The sequence below is a fragment of the Emydura macquarii genome, unplaced genomic scaffold (assembly GCF_026122565.2).
Source record: "Emydura macquarii macquarii isolate MOO-44397 ecotype Brisbane River unplaced genomic scaffold, CSIRO-AGI_Emac_v2 contig_2994, whole genome shotgun sequence".
In the NCBI taxonomy this organism is placed as follows: domain Eukaryota; kingdom Metazoa; phylum Chordata; order Testudines; family Chelidae; genus Emydura; species Emydura macquarii.
In genome coordinates this window covers 3,541,893-3,557,163 of record NW_027133131.1, presented here as the reverse complement: position 1 = coordinate 3,557,163, position 15,271 = coordinate 3,541,893, and the positions used below count along the sequence as shown (strand labels likewise).

Here is a 15,271-nt window from a genome sequence, read left to right as displayed (position 1 = left end):
GCGCGGTCCGGCGGAGTGTCTGGAGCCGAGCGGCATGGAGCCGGCCAGGCCCCGGGAGAGGCCGGCGGGGCCGGGCGGCGTTTCGGGAGCGCGGCGGTGAGGGCTGGGCCGAAGCGGCACCGCCGGTGCGGGGAGCTAGTGGGGCAGAGGTCTCGTGGGAGGGGAGCTGGCGGGCCCGGGGCGTGTGGGGGGAGAGGAGCTGGCATGGGGGGAGGGCAGGGACGTGTGGGGTGGGATGGGGGGAGAGGAGCTGGCACGGGGTGGGATAGGGATGTGTGGGGTGGGGGGAGAGGAGCTGGCACGGGGTGGGATAGGGATGTGTGGGGTGGGGGGAGAGGAGCTGGGACGGGGGCGTGTGGGATCGGGGGAGAGGAGCTGGCACGGGGGGGCAGGGGCGTGTGGGGTTGGGGGAGAGGAGCTGGCACGGGGCGGAGTAGGGATGTGTGGGGTCGGGGGCGAGGAGCTGGCCCTGAAGGGATAGAGGATGGGACCTGGGAGTGCAGGTCGGAGAGGAGCTGGCCCAGGGGGCAGAGGTGCCTGGGGTGGGGGTGAGGTATTGGTCTCAAGGGAGCAAAGGATTCTAGTGGGGAGAGAAGCTGGTACTGGGGAGGGAAGAGAGGGCGCTGCAGGGGCCTCTGGGGTGGTGCATACCCTTGGAGGGGGCGGTCAGAGGAGCTTGTCTCTGGTGGGGCTGGGAGAGCAGAGGTCACTGGGTTGGGGAGGGAGGCAGTGTACTGGTGTTGCGTGGATGGTGCAGACCCCTGATAGAGTGAGGAGGCAGGACCCTGAGGGATGCAGGGGCCCCTGGAGGAATGGTGGGGGAGTTTGGCGGGGGGTTGCATACCCTTGTGGGGTTTGGTTAATGTATATGTGTGGGCCATTGTGCACAAGGCTTCCACCCCTGCTGCTGCAGCCATTGGGGATGGAAAGTGCGTTGTGACTCATGTCTGTACAGCGGGACATTTTATCGCATTCTTGTGCTCTGTTCCTAGAGCAGTGCCCTTTTGTGCTGGGCTGCATTCAGCATGCCAGGCATTGACCTTGCATTATGGGGCACATCCAACACGATGACTGTGTATCTATGGCCTGGCATTTCCCTATTCTATGTGCTTTGTGACCTTCTGGTGCCTCGGAGCCGGTGGAGTTGTTGGGACTTAAGTGTCACCAGCTTGCTGTGCTGGTGTCTGAGGATCTTATTGGAGTTTGAGTCTCTGCAGGATCTTGTAGCCTGTTTTTTAGTGCCTAAAGCCTGCTTTGCGCTTTGAAATCCAGGTCAGAGAGAAGATCCCTGCCCCCAATGAGCTTACAATCTAAATAGACTTAATTCTTCTGTGTTACAGTGATAAGCACTGTACAAAGTCTCTAGGCAGATGATATACAGAGAAATGTGCAACGCAGTGCCAGTGACTGTGTCCTGCCCTTCTCCCCCAGGCCTATGTTTTGCGATGAACTTTTAATCTGGATCATATTTGATGTAAGCTAAAAAACTTTGCACCCCTTTTTGATCTAATGTTCTTCCTCCGCACCCTCTTTACTTCACTCCAAGTGACTCTGCTGTCAAAATTCCTTCTTCCTTTATCTGCCTGCCATGACACAATTGCAGCAAGCAAATGGGGGGAGGGGGGGAATCAGTTGCTTTACATTACTATGTTTGCCCTCCCTTACACTACCAACCCCTCTTGTCTGAATCATTATTAACTTCATTTTACTGGTGGGGAAGCTGAGGTACAGAGAGGAAGTGGCTTGCTAAAGGTGTTTGCAGGCATTCAAAGGCAATGATAGAACCTAGGAGTCCTGACTCAGTTTCTCCTGCTCTGATCACCAGACCGCACTCCTCTCCTAGTAGTGGAACAGAAACCCAGTATTGGCTGCCAATCTCCCATTCACACTTCACGTGTTTGTTTTTTAAATAAAGTTGATTGCATTGTGAATCAAATGCCACTTAAGCTGTTTTGATTAGCACAAAGACAGCAAGATGGAAACTGCTCTACAATTTGATGTTGAGGGAGCAGGGGCATACTTCATTTTGCTGAGGTTGCAGTTGATATCTCTGTTCAGTAAGAAGGCCACTGCTACTAGGAAACTAATTCCAGTTCTCATAGAAAATATTTACATGTTATGCAATTGGTATCTTATGGCAGGAGAAAGGTTCTCTGAGAGGTGATTTCTCAGGATGCTGTGCTTGGTTTGTAAGGCAAAATATGCTTAGATATGCATGGATCGGTGCTATATAAATACCTTCGTATTACATCAGGGCGCACTGTTTAGGGACACTGAGAGTAAAACCATTGATCATGTAATGGCAGGGGTAGTTAATAGGTGGACCATGGGCCAAATCTGGACTTCCAGATGCTCAACGGATCACAAAATCTTTTTATTTACTTATTATCATCAGTATTGTTATTGCAGTGTGAAAATTGTTTTTCTGGAGTCTGGACCTTGACTATACCTTGACCAAAAAATTTGGACCTTGACAAAAAATAGACTACCCCTGATGTAATGCTTTGTTTGAAATGTGGCAACATCAGGTATCTCTGTGCCTATCTTAACTATGAAACGTGGACCCTTATTTGGCTTAGTGTTATCATCACAAAGCCACATCACGTGTCCTGGGGACCAAACTCCAGGGCTCACGATGTGTGATACAAAGCGGGACGAAATGTTACATTAGTGTTCTGGGAAAGCTGGGCAGCCTGTTAAGCGAGTGTTTCTGTTCCAGTGCTTTTTGGCAGACACGATACACTATAATGCCAGGCTCAGACCAGGGAAGGTCATTGTAACCCTCAAAAGGTTTATGTCCACATCTGGGGCTCCTGTGTCTAATCTTCAAGAGCAAATACCTCTTTAGTGAAGGATCAGGTATAAACAGAACTAAGATCCAGATGCTTGTTGAAAGGGTACTAAGATTAGAGGGCTTTAAACTCTTCCGAAGTCCTGTTGGAACACCTCTGGAGCAGGAGACGTGCTCTCATTTCCTGAACTCCTTTCTCAGTAGATCAGCAACTATATGTTTACTCCAAAGCAGCCTGCAATCCTAACAGAAGCGACTCTAAAGATAGGATGAGGTCTGGGTTAGAATGACATTTGAATCTCTGTGAAGAGGCAGGCATTTAATGCGGAAGAGAGGCACACGTCATATCTTCAAATACATCAAATGCTGGCCGTCACTTTGTGGCTCTCTTAGTGAGGAATACTGAAACCATTGTTGAAGAGAGGGTTTTGTAACTTAGTTCGATGAAGGCATTTGCGGTGGGAGGGGCTGCCAACATAACTAAAAAGGAAAGACTAAATCATAAAATACTACAGTACCCACTGTTCTGCTGAGAAGTGCTAGAGACCTGAGTCCAGAAAGGGCTTGGGATTATTGTGTGTCTCTGTCTCCCAGGGTGTGGGTGTCGGGATAGGAGGGAGGTAGATAGCCGTTCCCTCCTCTCCTTGCCCTGCTGGGCACAGGTGAAGGGACGCATTCTGTTCTGTTGGTGCTGAAATAGCTAAACAGGGATAATAATGGAAAGTCTGTTTCATTCTCTTATGGCTAAAATACACTGGTGATTAGCAACAGTTAACTGGAAGATGAACTGTGTCTGTGAGGTCTCTTCATACCATAATTGCTCGTAGAACCTGTTGACCTTATTATTAACCCTTTCTATTGTGGTGTCATCTGACAGCCACAACCCCATTAAGTCCTGTTCTGCTGGGCACTGAGCAGGCTTATCACTAGGTCATCCCATCTCTGCAGCTGTGACATAGAGGACGCTCTAGAGCAGTGGTTCCCAAACATTTTCCCTGCATAACCCCATTTTCAGAGGTGGTGTTTCCCGCTACCCCAGACAACATGGAAGTTGCCATTTAAAAATGGTGTGACCTCACACGCACTGTACATGCAAGGTCATGCCACAAGGAGGATGCCATTTTGCTTCACAAAACGGCGTCCTCTGGACTGCGTGACCTCAGACACAAACGGTGCGACGTTACCTCGTGTATACGGTGTGTGTGAGGTCATGCTGTGTGCAGTGTACGCAGTGTTTGTAAAATGGCGTCCTCTGCACGCCGGGATGGCTGTGACCCCATCTGCTGTTGAAGCGACCCCACCTGGGATCACGACTCAGTTTGGGAACTGCTGTTCTAAAGTAAAGTTTCAAAAACTTGCCTCCACCTCTGCGTTATTTTATGCAGACAGTTTCTTTAGCCCTGAACTTCAACAGATGCTGTTTGAATAGAAGCATCTTAATATTATTAATTATATTTGTTTGTCATGAACTGGGCCCCCATTGTCTTACACGCTGTACAAACACAGAACAGTCACATTGGGACAGCTGCAGACTCTAGTCTCCTGCTGAGTGCTAAAACCTGCAGCATGTTCTGATTTCACGTAGAGAGAAATAGTTAATTTTGTTTTGTTTTTGGGACTGCTTTGGCATAGCCATTTTCTCCCATTATTATTATTATTTTTTTAAATCTAGATCTTTCTTTCTGTAATAAAAGCACAGTTTGGTTAGAATGATGACTGGCACAATCTGGAACTGCAGTACAATAACTCCAGCCTCTGGGGTTGGGTTGCCACTTTGCATGGGGCCTGTTGATAATTTATAGTTGTGGTGGTAACAGAATTTCTCAGACACATGCTGTCATGTCTTGCTCTAAACTGGAGCTGGTAGATGAAATTAACCCCATTCCCCGCCATTACATCACTTCTTAAATACTGCTAATCTAACCCTCTCCAGTGGAATTTAAGACAGTTGTGCAGAGCTTACCCATAGTCAGCTGCCTAGCTGCTTTGCTGAATCATCTTTTCCACCCCATTCCCCCTTATCTCTGGTCATCAGGATGTCTTTGTGTGTTGAAACTACCCAGATGATAAGAGGAATGCTATAAAGAAACTGCTTTGGGCGGGCAATAGCTTTCGACCAGGTCCACAGAGAGGACCGAGACAGTTCTGCAGTCCGGAGATTGACTGTCACTTGATCAGGAAGAACTGAGTAATGAAAACTTCTATGGTTGTATGCAGTGTTGTAGCCATGTCGGTGCCAGGATATTAGAGAGATAAGGTGGGTGAAGTAATATCTCTTATTGGACCAACTTCTGTTGGTGAGAGAGATGAGCTTACACAGAGCTCTTCTTCAGGTGAAAACTGGCACCGAAAGGTATAGGTGTTGTGACGCCCCAGGAGGCTGGGGAGAGTCACACAGTGAGGTGCTAGTTTTGTAATGAAGGGTGTATGGCTAACTGGGTATACCAGAGGGATTAGACTGTAAACTTTTTGGGGTCGGGACCATCTTTGGTCCTGTGTTGGGACAGGGCCTAGTATAGTGGGGTTCTGGTCCATTACTGGGGCCTTAGTTGCTACCATAGTAAAATAATGAGCCAAGTGTAGCTGTTTCCTATGTAGGTGTATAATGACACTGAAATGCCAATAAAAGGGAAGAATTTGCTGCAATGAAGTGTCTTCATAAGTAGTGGTTCAGGATTTGTGCAGGAGAATGGTCTGTTGTTTGCTGCAGAGGTATTGAATGTCTAAACAAAAGAGGTTCTGTATTTGCTTTGTACACTAGAGTAGCTTCAGAGGGAGTAGAGAATAACAATCCAGAGTGCAATAATACTCCCAAATTACCTTTTGGAATTCTTAAAATTCAAGGAGGCGTGCACACAAACTGTTACCCTTCATATTCTAGAGCAAGGTAGTTGGGATAAAAAATTGTCCTAAGCAGAAATGCCTGATGGAGCTGCATAATCTAATAATCAGCCTCAAAAATGGATTTCTCCTTTGGGAGGGACGTGAGTGACAGGATCTGAATCCATCCTTGTCAGTTCTTTAGATCTTGCCCTTCTGATACTACCTTCCATGTAATATTGGCATTCACCAGCCTGATTGTCCTTTTGAATTAATTCCAGGGAATATTGTGTGATCGGCATGTGGATACGTTGCATTACTGGGAATGTCATACACAAAATAAAACCCACAAATTATTACAGTGACTAGTCTGACCCAAGAGGGCAAAAAATGACTTCCTGCAGAGACCGCAGGATATCTCTAAGCATTTGGCTGGAGGGGCTTATGCAAGCAAACTCATAGATTTTAAAGCCAGAAGAGACGATTAGATCATTTATTCTGACCAGTATCAGACCGTAGAACTTCATCTAGTTATCTTTATATTGAGCCCTGGTATTTTACTAAAATGTGCTTTTCAGAAACATCTCCTATCTTGACATCAACAGATGGAGAACTCCCTTTCACCACTTCCCTCAGCAGTTTATTTTAAGGTGTTTCCTTCATGCTTTCCCTTGCCTGTAATGGCTTGTTAGAACAGATGAATGGAAGTGATCGAGCATCAGCTGTTGAATAGCTGGCTTTACCAGAGTTAAGTTGTAAGAGGTCAGTGAACAATTCTTTCAAGCTTGCATGCTTAAGTGTTTGCTGCCTGGACAAAGGACAAGCATAGTGAATGAATGTGTCATGAAACTTTAAACTGAGAGAGGGCTTATAGCTTGTCAGCAGAGATAGGAGGAAAATGGTTTATCTCACACCCAAAGAGGATGTGTTTTGCAACAAGATAATTAGGTCAGTCTCTTCCTATAACGAATGTTTGCCATGTGATCTTCTTCACTTTTGCCTTTATTAACCTCTGTAAGGTGGGTGTTTATAGAATCTGCTGTGGAAATAAATAACTTATTTCCTTGTAGGGAACTTGTTTTGAGGGAAACATGATGTATTGGAGAATCTGTTCTGTTAGGTTTTAGAATTAAGATTTCATCAGAATGGCTTCTAAAAATCTGTAAAGCTTTAAAATCCAAAGGGAGGGTGTCTGAGGGTTGTGTTCTGTAAATAGGCTTCTGTAGAGCAATGGATAAAGTTTTCAACCGTTCCGAAGTCTCATTGAAAGTCAGCAAGAGTTAGGTTCCTAAGCGTCTAATTGTGACAGCCTTCAAATCTGATGGGGATGCAGGTCTCTGGAATTCTGCTGCTTTTAAGAGTATATGGCATGTACCAAAACAATCGCTTTCAAACTAGGATCCCTGGATGACCAATTGTCTGCCCTTGTGCCTGCAGGGTTGGAAGAGGTGATGATCCATAGGAGGATATTTTTTTCACATGCGGAACAGGTGAAAACTAAAGCGTTACACCAGCCTTGTATATGGCAAATCTGAAGTGATTTTCAAGGCACTGAAGCAGACAGCCTGAACTTTTGTAGGCCCTCATTTGAGTCATTTAGGGTGAGCAAATGTGGTTGTTAGTCACACAAAGAGGCTGGCAAACTCCTAATTTGTCTACAGTGGCACTAACAAATTTCATTGAGAGCCATGAGGTACAAAGAGCTCCCAACGGTGTTTACCCTGCATTAATCTATTGCTCTAAAATAAACAATTTATAAACTTGAGCATATTTGAGTAGATAAATAGTAGGGTTGTCCTATCTAAAGAAAAGGAGCTGGGCCATTTCAACTGATCCGATTGCTCTGAATGAGGTGGAGTCTGGCTGGATTCTTTTAGAACGTCAGCTAAACATTAGCTGTGCTAGTTTGTTCAGAATGGAATGTATGAACTGTACTTGTGCTTTGAACACCTAAACTTTGGCACAAATTCACTTAACGTTAACATCCAAATAGCATTTTCTTTGTATGCCCATGTGAAGATGAAATTTAGGAAGATACGGTTGTTATTGGGACTCTCCCAGGAGCAAAACTTCCTTCTTATAAGGAAATACCATGTTAATATGTAACAGACTTTGAGGACATTAAGTGCTTTGCATACCATTTAGATGTTACCTGTACTTGAATAAATTCTTGGGATTTTTTTTTTTTTAAATTGACATGTTAATATTTAGAGGACTCCAGCTTTCATCTGAAACTCTGCACCTAACTCTGGCCTTTTTCTAAATCTGTTACATTTTCATTTTAAAAACAGGCACAGGAAGTGGTCCTGCCTGGCTATTTAGTGCTGTAAGAAGAGCATTCTGATGCCGTGGTGATGAGCATGATCTCTATCTTTAAACCATAGCCCCATAGTAGGACGTGCCGTTGCCAGTTCTACACACAAAGGGATTTCCATTATTTCCTGCTTCCCTGTTGTGGTTTCATTGTTTGCAAGGAGTGTTGCAATTCAGGGCAACTGCGTCTGTATTTCTCTTCTGTGATCCATCAGGTGCAACCACTCTAGGCTCCTGGCTCCTCAGCTGTCTTGGGTAGAGATCCGTGTCTCTCTCCCTCCTCACCAGGGTTTGTCCAGGCTTCACACTTCCCTGCTTACACTTTGACATTCCCAGCAAGCCAGACTGCCTAAACAGGCCGGTGTCTGCTCTTTATTTTCTATTTGAAGGCTGTGAACAACATAATGGCCAGCAGTTGAGAGTTAGTTACCACACAGCTCTTCTTAAGGTAAAAGCATTACAGAGCAAACATTTAAAAACAAACAAAAAAAGAAATGTGCATGCTAATAAGCTTACCAGAGGTCACTCATCAGTCCTATGTGGCCTCTGTAGGGCAAAGTCCTTCCAGACTTTCCCAAGAAGCATTGAGACCCCCCCCTTGAACAGAAGATCCTGTCCGTTTGCTGAATCAGAAAGAAGGCCTTGAGTCAGTTTAAACACAGGCTATTTACCCAAAAATGCTTTCTTTATCTGTTGGTCTCTGGAGAATCTCTCTGAGGGGGTTACAACCTGGTTGAGTTGCGTTAATCACCACTCACTATTTTTAGTTCTTATAGGAGCTGTGGTATCCCCCCCCTTCTGGAGTAGAACACAGTCATACATAAACCATTCATTAAAACAGTGGGCCGCAAAGATGGGGTTAAAATGTACGTCAAAACGAGCACTAATCTTGGAGGTAGCATTAGAAACTTCAAGAACTAATTCCCATGTTGATTAGTTTCATTAGGTAGTCTGCTCACTTTTTTCCCCCTAATATTTGTTTTAAGTTCCCAAGGGATTTCCTTTCTTTGGTCAAGCAGGCTTTTTTAAAATCAGGTCCATATGAAAACATCTAATTCTAATGCTTGGTGAAGTTCTTTCAAAGCAGGGAAAGGGCTGTGTAAATTCTAAGCATGCTGCCGTTGTGCTCTAATTTATTTGTTAGAAGTTGCTAATTCTATAGTCCATACTGTGGCCTCTCACTTTTTTTCTCCCTGATTCATGCAGTCTCTATGTTTGATGTGTTATTGCCCTAACTGTGCCCTTTTGCCTTCTCTCTTGCAGTTAACATTGCCTATTCTAAGGATTCCTCCTCCAGTCAGAGGTTTTCCACCATGGCACCTGGCAAGGAGCGGAAAACGTTATATGGTAACACTCCACACTTGTGTGCATGTTAGGGACACCGGAATTGCTATATAGGATTAGACCAGTTGTCCATCTAATTCAATACCTTGTCTCAAGTAGTGGCTGGTACTGGGTTCCTTAGAGGAAGGTGCAAGAATTCCCATAATAAACAATTATAAAATAGTTATAGGCAAAGTTCTCTCCTAACCCCAGGTAATTTCCATCCTTCTCCTTAGAACTGGCAAAGTTATAGATTGGAAACCACTTAAAATGGGAGAACCAAGGCTGGAATTTTTCAGGAAACTAAGGGATTTAGGTGGCTATGTCCCATTGAAACTTGGTGGGGTTTGGGTGCCTAACTCTACTTGGCTTCTTTGGAAATCCCAGTGCAGATTCTCCCATCTCTTTAATCAGAAGAAGACTTTGACTGAATCCAGTCTTAAACATCAATTGCATGCTACTTCCAGTAGAAAGCAACAGATCTTGAGATTCCATGAAAAGAGTGGAATAAATCACTAGACAGATAGGACTGTCCAACTGGTCTGATCACCATCTTTCCAGCTGCACAGTCTGCCACTCTTGAAGTATTGCTGTGGGCAAGTGGATGCCTGGCTGTGAGCAGGGAGTTTCAGCGTATTGCATAAAATGTGTTGAGAGGATCTTATTGCAGTCCTAATGGGACACTCGCATTTTGGGTTGAATTTTTGGAGGATGGCTTCCTCATGCCCCCTCCCTTCCTATGTCACTCAGAATATTACTGTCTATCGCAGGGGAAACTACTTGGTTTCGACAAATGCTATTCATGTTGAGGGGGGTTTCCTACGTGTAGAATGTAAGAAAACAAAGTGGATCTCAGAAAGTAATTGACAAAGATGGTGAAATCTCAATCAGAACCTCCAACTAACTGTCACCAATGTCCATTTCTGCCTTTTTAAAAAACTTGGTTGGACAGCCTGAGAATTCTGTCCCTGTTTTCAGTCGCTTCAACCACGGTAGAGAATAATTTGAAGTAGATAGGGCTGGGGCCTCTATAGTCCTATTATTATTTGTATTTTAGTCATGCGTTGGATCAGGACCCAATTGTGCCAGTCACCAAATGAACACGGGACAAAAAGACAATCCCTGCTCTAGAGTGTTCACAATGTAAGACTTATCTTCTTTCTCTGCTTACCCCAGCAGAGAGAAGTAAATCACTCTTGGAATATTCTGTAGGTATACTTAATCCTGCCTCCGCACAGGGGGATGGACTAGATGACTTCTTGGGGTTCCTTCCAGCCCTACATTTCTGTGATTCTATGTTGGCTGCTGTACATTGCTGTCCTCTGCAGCTAGGTTGTTCTGAGTGTTGTTTCCTTCAAAAGTGGGATCGATACTAGAGCATGAAAATAAGAGCCTGACTACGAGTCTAGTCAATGGAAATCAGCCTTTATAGTATGAAAAAGTTGAGGCAGGTAGGCCTAAGACAAGACCTGTAGTGCCAGCTTTGGCTTGCGGGCTAACCTGTTTCAACTCTCCAAGAGCAGGATACTTGTGAACCACAGTCGCCAGCTCCTGGAGCAGAAGGGTGGCACAGCATTCATGCTTGTCTCTGTAATCGCAGAGGAAACACCCTATACTCTCTGTTGGTGGCTCTCCCAGAAGAGGAGCTGGGGTTCTACTGATGTTACAGCTGCTCTGTGGTCTTCAGAATCAAATTGCTTAAAATCTAGGTGGCTTTAACCTTAGTCCTGTCAGCACTGCCTGTTAACCTGTTAGTGAAAGCAGTGGATAAAAGAGAAACCAGACAGTAACTTTAAATCTTGTTTCCTTAGTCTAATTAGAGTAACAGTGATCTGGGTTATGAACAATACCCGATTTGGCTAGTCAGTGTCACAGTCTGGTGCAACTCAGACCAGTGAGAGGTTGTGACACTGCTTGTATTTTTAAGCCTCAGTGTCCCAAAATGCTCCTGGTGCTTGCAGTTCCCTGCCTGGGACTTGCACTCAGCCAGCATACTCTTTGTGGCCTGTATGCTGTACAGCTTTGATTGGAGAGTTTACTCCAATCTTGGTTTAAGCCAGATCTGTTTAGCGACTTTTGCCTAAGCAGGGCTGTCTGGTTTTGAACATGTGCTAATAACATCATACAGGGGGAATTCGTAACTTTATATATAATGTTGCGACATATATTTCATCACGATATTGTTGACCAGAGAGTTTAGTTTTCAAATGATACCCCACAAGTCCTATTCTGTACCAAGATGGTTACAGTAGTGTGTAGGGTGTCAATAAAGGGATTTTTTGGGTCACTCACAGGTAGAACTAAGACTTTCTGGCTGGCCTGTTTTGGTATGACCTACACCTTTGAGATTAGCTGTTCCAGAGGGATGATTCTTGTGGCAACAGCCCATTCTCAGGCTGTAACTTCCCAGCACCATTCACCAATAGGTTGACTGTTCATGTAACTTTCTTAGCTTGTTTAACTAGCTGAGCAAGATATTGTGCAACAGCTATTCGGGAAAAAAAACAAAACACAGGTGCTGTTGCTTTAAAGCTATTTTATAAACAGATGTGCTGATAGGCTGGTGAGGTATTTGGGAGGCGGGGAAATAAGGAACAACCAGCTTCAGTTTGCTTTGGTGATGCAATTGGAAACCGTGTAAGAGCCTAAACCTTGCCTTTACTTCTCTGGTTATAAATGGGTCACTTTTGTCATTAGTAAAGGAGGCAGGATTAAGTTGGATGCTGCTTTTCATCCCTTGAAACAAAAGCATAATGCCAGGAGGTGTTAGCCAGAGTGAGTATAACCTGGGATCTAGAATTGGCTTTTGTCTGGGGCTTCTGGTGGGAGGAATGGAATGGAGTTAAGGACTTGATGTGAAAGTTGGTAGGATCTGTAATTCTGTCACTTGACTGTGACCCTGTTTGCCTGACTTACAGCCTAAAATTAGATATTGTCCAGGGAGTTCAGCAGGGCTAGTTGTCTGGTGTGTGGCGCTCTGTTGTGGGATCTTGGGAGTGGGGAAAATGATCCTCCAGTCTCCTTCAACATCTTACTCCTTGCTTCAAAGGCTATAACAAACTATGCATTGTATCTTCCTGAGGCTGAATTCAGTGCATTAGCAACATCTTCTAGGGGCTTAAACTAAACTTCCAAGCATGCTGCAAAATATGGTTGTTTTTTTGGTGAGGGCTAAGGTTTTTTTTGAATGAAGGGGTAGCATGACATTCCTGTACATGTTTGGCCATCTGAGTTGCACTTACAGTGAAATCCCAGCATCAGCAAAGCAGTAACTTCATTTATTCTATTGCTAATGATTTGTTAGGGTGCCGAGAGCTTTGGCAGGCGTCTTAATATTTGAAATTGAAATAAATTAAAACATAAACTCACCTCACTCGCCTGTGAAAGCGAGAGCTGGAGAGTGTTCAGTGGAGAACCCAGTCTTACTGCAGTAGCTTTGCCGCTCTACATGTTCATTCCTCCACGTCTTCTGGAAAAAAAAAAACAAATCAACCAACCAGCCCTGGCAAGGAATGGCAGTGGGTCTAGAACACTCACTAGGAACGTGGCAGGTTTAAAATGAAGCTTGCATCATTTCAGCACAGTGACTCCTCCCTTGTTTTACACGTGGCTTTTTGTAAATCCAGAAAACCTCTCTGAAGACCATGAGGAGGTCGTCAGCACCGTCTACAGCAGCTCGGTCCCGCAGCAGTCTCCGGAGTCCAATGATGAACCATTCACTACCTACTTTGACGAGAAGGTCCCCATCCCCGAAGATGAAACGGTCAGTGTGGCGGGTCCATGGGCCCCAGACTTAGTCAGCTCACCTTGGTGAGGAAATGGCTTTAATGGAAGTGGGAGTAACCTAGATGACTTGTTCCCCTTTGTGGGCATCGGGTCCTTTTTTAGTTTAAACTGAGACACTAGGTAGGGAGAGCTGGCTGATTGTTTGTTTGTAACGATAGAGATCTATGTAGAGAAGCCGGTGAGGTGTCTGCTGGGCTTGTGTGGGGTTCAGTGACCCAAGTAAGCAAAGTGAATGACACTCCGCCAACTAACACAAAGCAAGTGACTGCCAGTTTCACTACCTGCTGGGGATGCTGACTCGACTATTTTTGCATTCAGCATAAACAGGTCAGCTTAATCTGCACAGCAAATGTGCCGCACGTTGCCTCTCTCGGGGTTGGCAGGTCTTTACAGAACCTTCAAAGCATTTGTCTGTTTCGACTGAATGCGCACTCCTAATGAGGATGGGTGTAGCACTCCCCCCACAGCCACATTGCTGTCCTGGGAAACATAACTAAAGGCAGCAGTCTCTGCTTCTGCTAAAGAGCAGAGAGACATCTAGTGTGCGATCCCAGGTGGAAATGTGCTTTGCTCTTACCAAGAAAAGTGAGTCAGAACAGCTATTTCCTTGGTAACCTGGGTCCACCAGAATAATGGCTGAGCTGTATGCCTGTCACAATGGCCTCTCTGTAAAAGAGCAGACAAGCCAGCACTTGTCAGAGGATTGCATGCCCAGTTAGCTCAGTATCATTCCCCAGCTAAAGTGGTGGTGACCCTGAAGGTCTCAAAATAAAAGGATGCACTTTGGAATTCAGAATAAATGGAGACTGATAAGGGAGTGGAGAGATCTTGCCAGGGGCTGGTTATTATTTTGCTGGCAGCTAAAAAAGCTTGTAGCAATATTTTTGTTCTTAAAAATGGGCTGGTTCTTGGAGGCTGGGCTCTCTGTATTGTTTGGAATCCACCCCAGTCTTTGGTGCAGAGTGGAGTCCTAATATCTCCATCTTCTCTTCCATTTTAAAGCATTCATGGTTTAGCTTCCGCAAACTCTGGGCCTTCACAGGGCCAGGCTTTCTCATGAGCATCGCCTATCTGGATCCAGGCAACATCGAGTCGGATTTACAGTCAGGTGCTGTCGCGGGGTTTAAGGTCAGTGTGAAGCTTTACAAGCTGTGAAGCAGTTTTATGCTGTATGTCCAGCCTCACCACCTCTCCTAGCAGCTGCTCTGTGCCACCGTTTCCAGGTGAAGGTGCTGAACCAAGTGCTAAAGGCCTCATCAGTGCTGTTGCACTGAGTTTTGGCCAGACTTTCTACTGCAAGGAGTCTGAAAGTCTGCCTCTGCGTTGCTTGGAAGTTATGTTCTAAGCTTTTTGCGGCTGACACATTGACTCCAGGCTGGGATTATATGCTTTGATGCTTTTGAGGGGTGGGTTTAATAGACCTGAGGCTCGCAGCGGGCCTGAGAGTGCAACTGGGCAACAAAATGGCATGCAGGTTTATTTGCATGCAGCCCCTTGTATACGTCAGTGCCAGGGTTACAAAACCAAGCATCGAATCTCAACAGGGCTGCACTTTCAAATGGATCAACTGTGTTTCTGGCTCCTGTAAATAAGAAGGCCTGTGGAGGAAACTAATCTCAGGAGACCCAGGTGCTGTCCAGAACAAGCCCTGGTTTGTTCATCTACAGCCATTGCCTCTCATTTCTCAAGGTTACTTACCTTGTGCCATCGCATCTGTTTCAGCTGCTCTGGGTTCTGCTGCTGGCCACCGTCATTGGTCTCCTCCTGCAACGTCTGGCAGCAAGGCTGGGCGTGGTAACAGGACTGCACCTTGCAGAAGTGTGTAACCGGCAGTATCAAAAGGTAGGTGACCACTAATGGTCTTTAGATTCGAAACAGCGACTCTGGATGCTGTTCCCATACACTGGACAACTTTGCTCGTCTGAGATGTCAGTCATTTCACTGGGGAAAAAAAAGTTTTCTGAATGGCTGGGGGCAGGGCAGCTGATTTCTGAGGACCCAGGAATGTTGAGGAAGTGAGATTCCAGGAAGGGCTGAGAAGGGGGGGGGGGAGCAGACACTTCGCTTCCACTTCTAGACAGTGCTTTTAAAATGGTTCTGAACTGAAGAGCGAGGGGATAGCACAGGTGATATTTTCTCTGCTCTACACTGTTAGTTCAAAACTGGTGTGAATGACACTTCCTCCCTTGTTTTAGTCTAGGCAGCCTCCTAGGGGACAGATTTAAAAAAAGCCAAGTA

At 45.4% G+C, this 15,271-nt stretch overlaps 1 protein-coding gene across 5 annotated transcripts in view; it reads left to right on the top strand.

Moving 5' to 3' along the window:
* The first annotated feature begins 11 nt into the window (after nucleotides 1–11).
* The window catches only part of SLC11A2 (solute carrier family 11 member 2), a 34,904-nt gene continuing 19,644 nt past the window's right edge, over nucleotides 12–15,271 (top strand). Inside the window, exons 1-5 of one of the 5 annotated variants that reach the window (XM_067529934.1) lie at nucleotides 12–96; nucleotides 9,188–9,271; nucleotides 12,874–13,010; nucleotides 14,036–14,161; nucleotides 14,756–14,875. In XM_067529934.1, the coding sequence (XP_067386035.1) occupies nucleotides 9,238–9,271; nucleotides 12,874–13,010; nucleotides 14,036–14,161; nucleotides 14,756–14,875 (417 nt within the window). In that variant the 5' untranslated portion in view covers nucleotides 12–96; nucleotides 9,188–9,237. Of the gene's footprint in view, nucleotides 97–4,545; nucleotides 5,049–5,335; nucleotides 6,374–9,187; nucleotides 9,272–11,352; nucleotides 12,023–12,873; nucleotides 13,011–14,035; nucleotides 14,162–14,755; nucleotides 14,876–15,271 lie in introns of those variants that run through there. The other 4 variants (XM_067529937.1, XM_067529933.1, XM_067529935.1 and 1 more) reach the window with 4 other exon arrangements.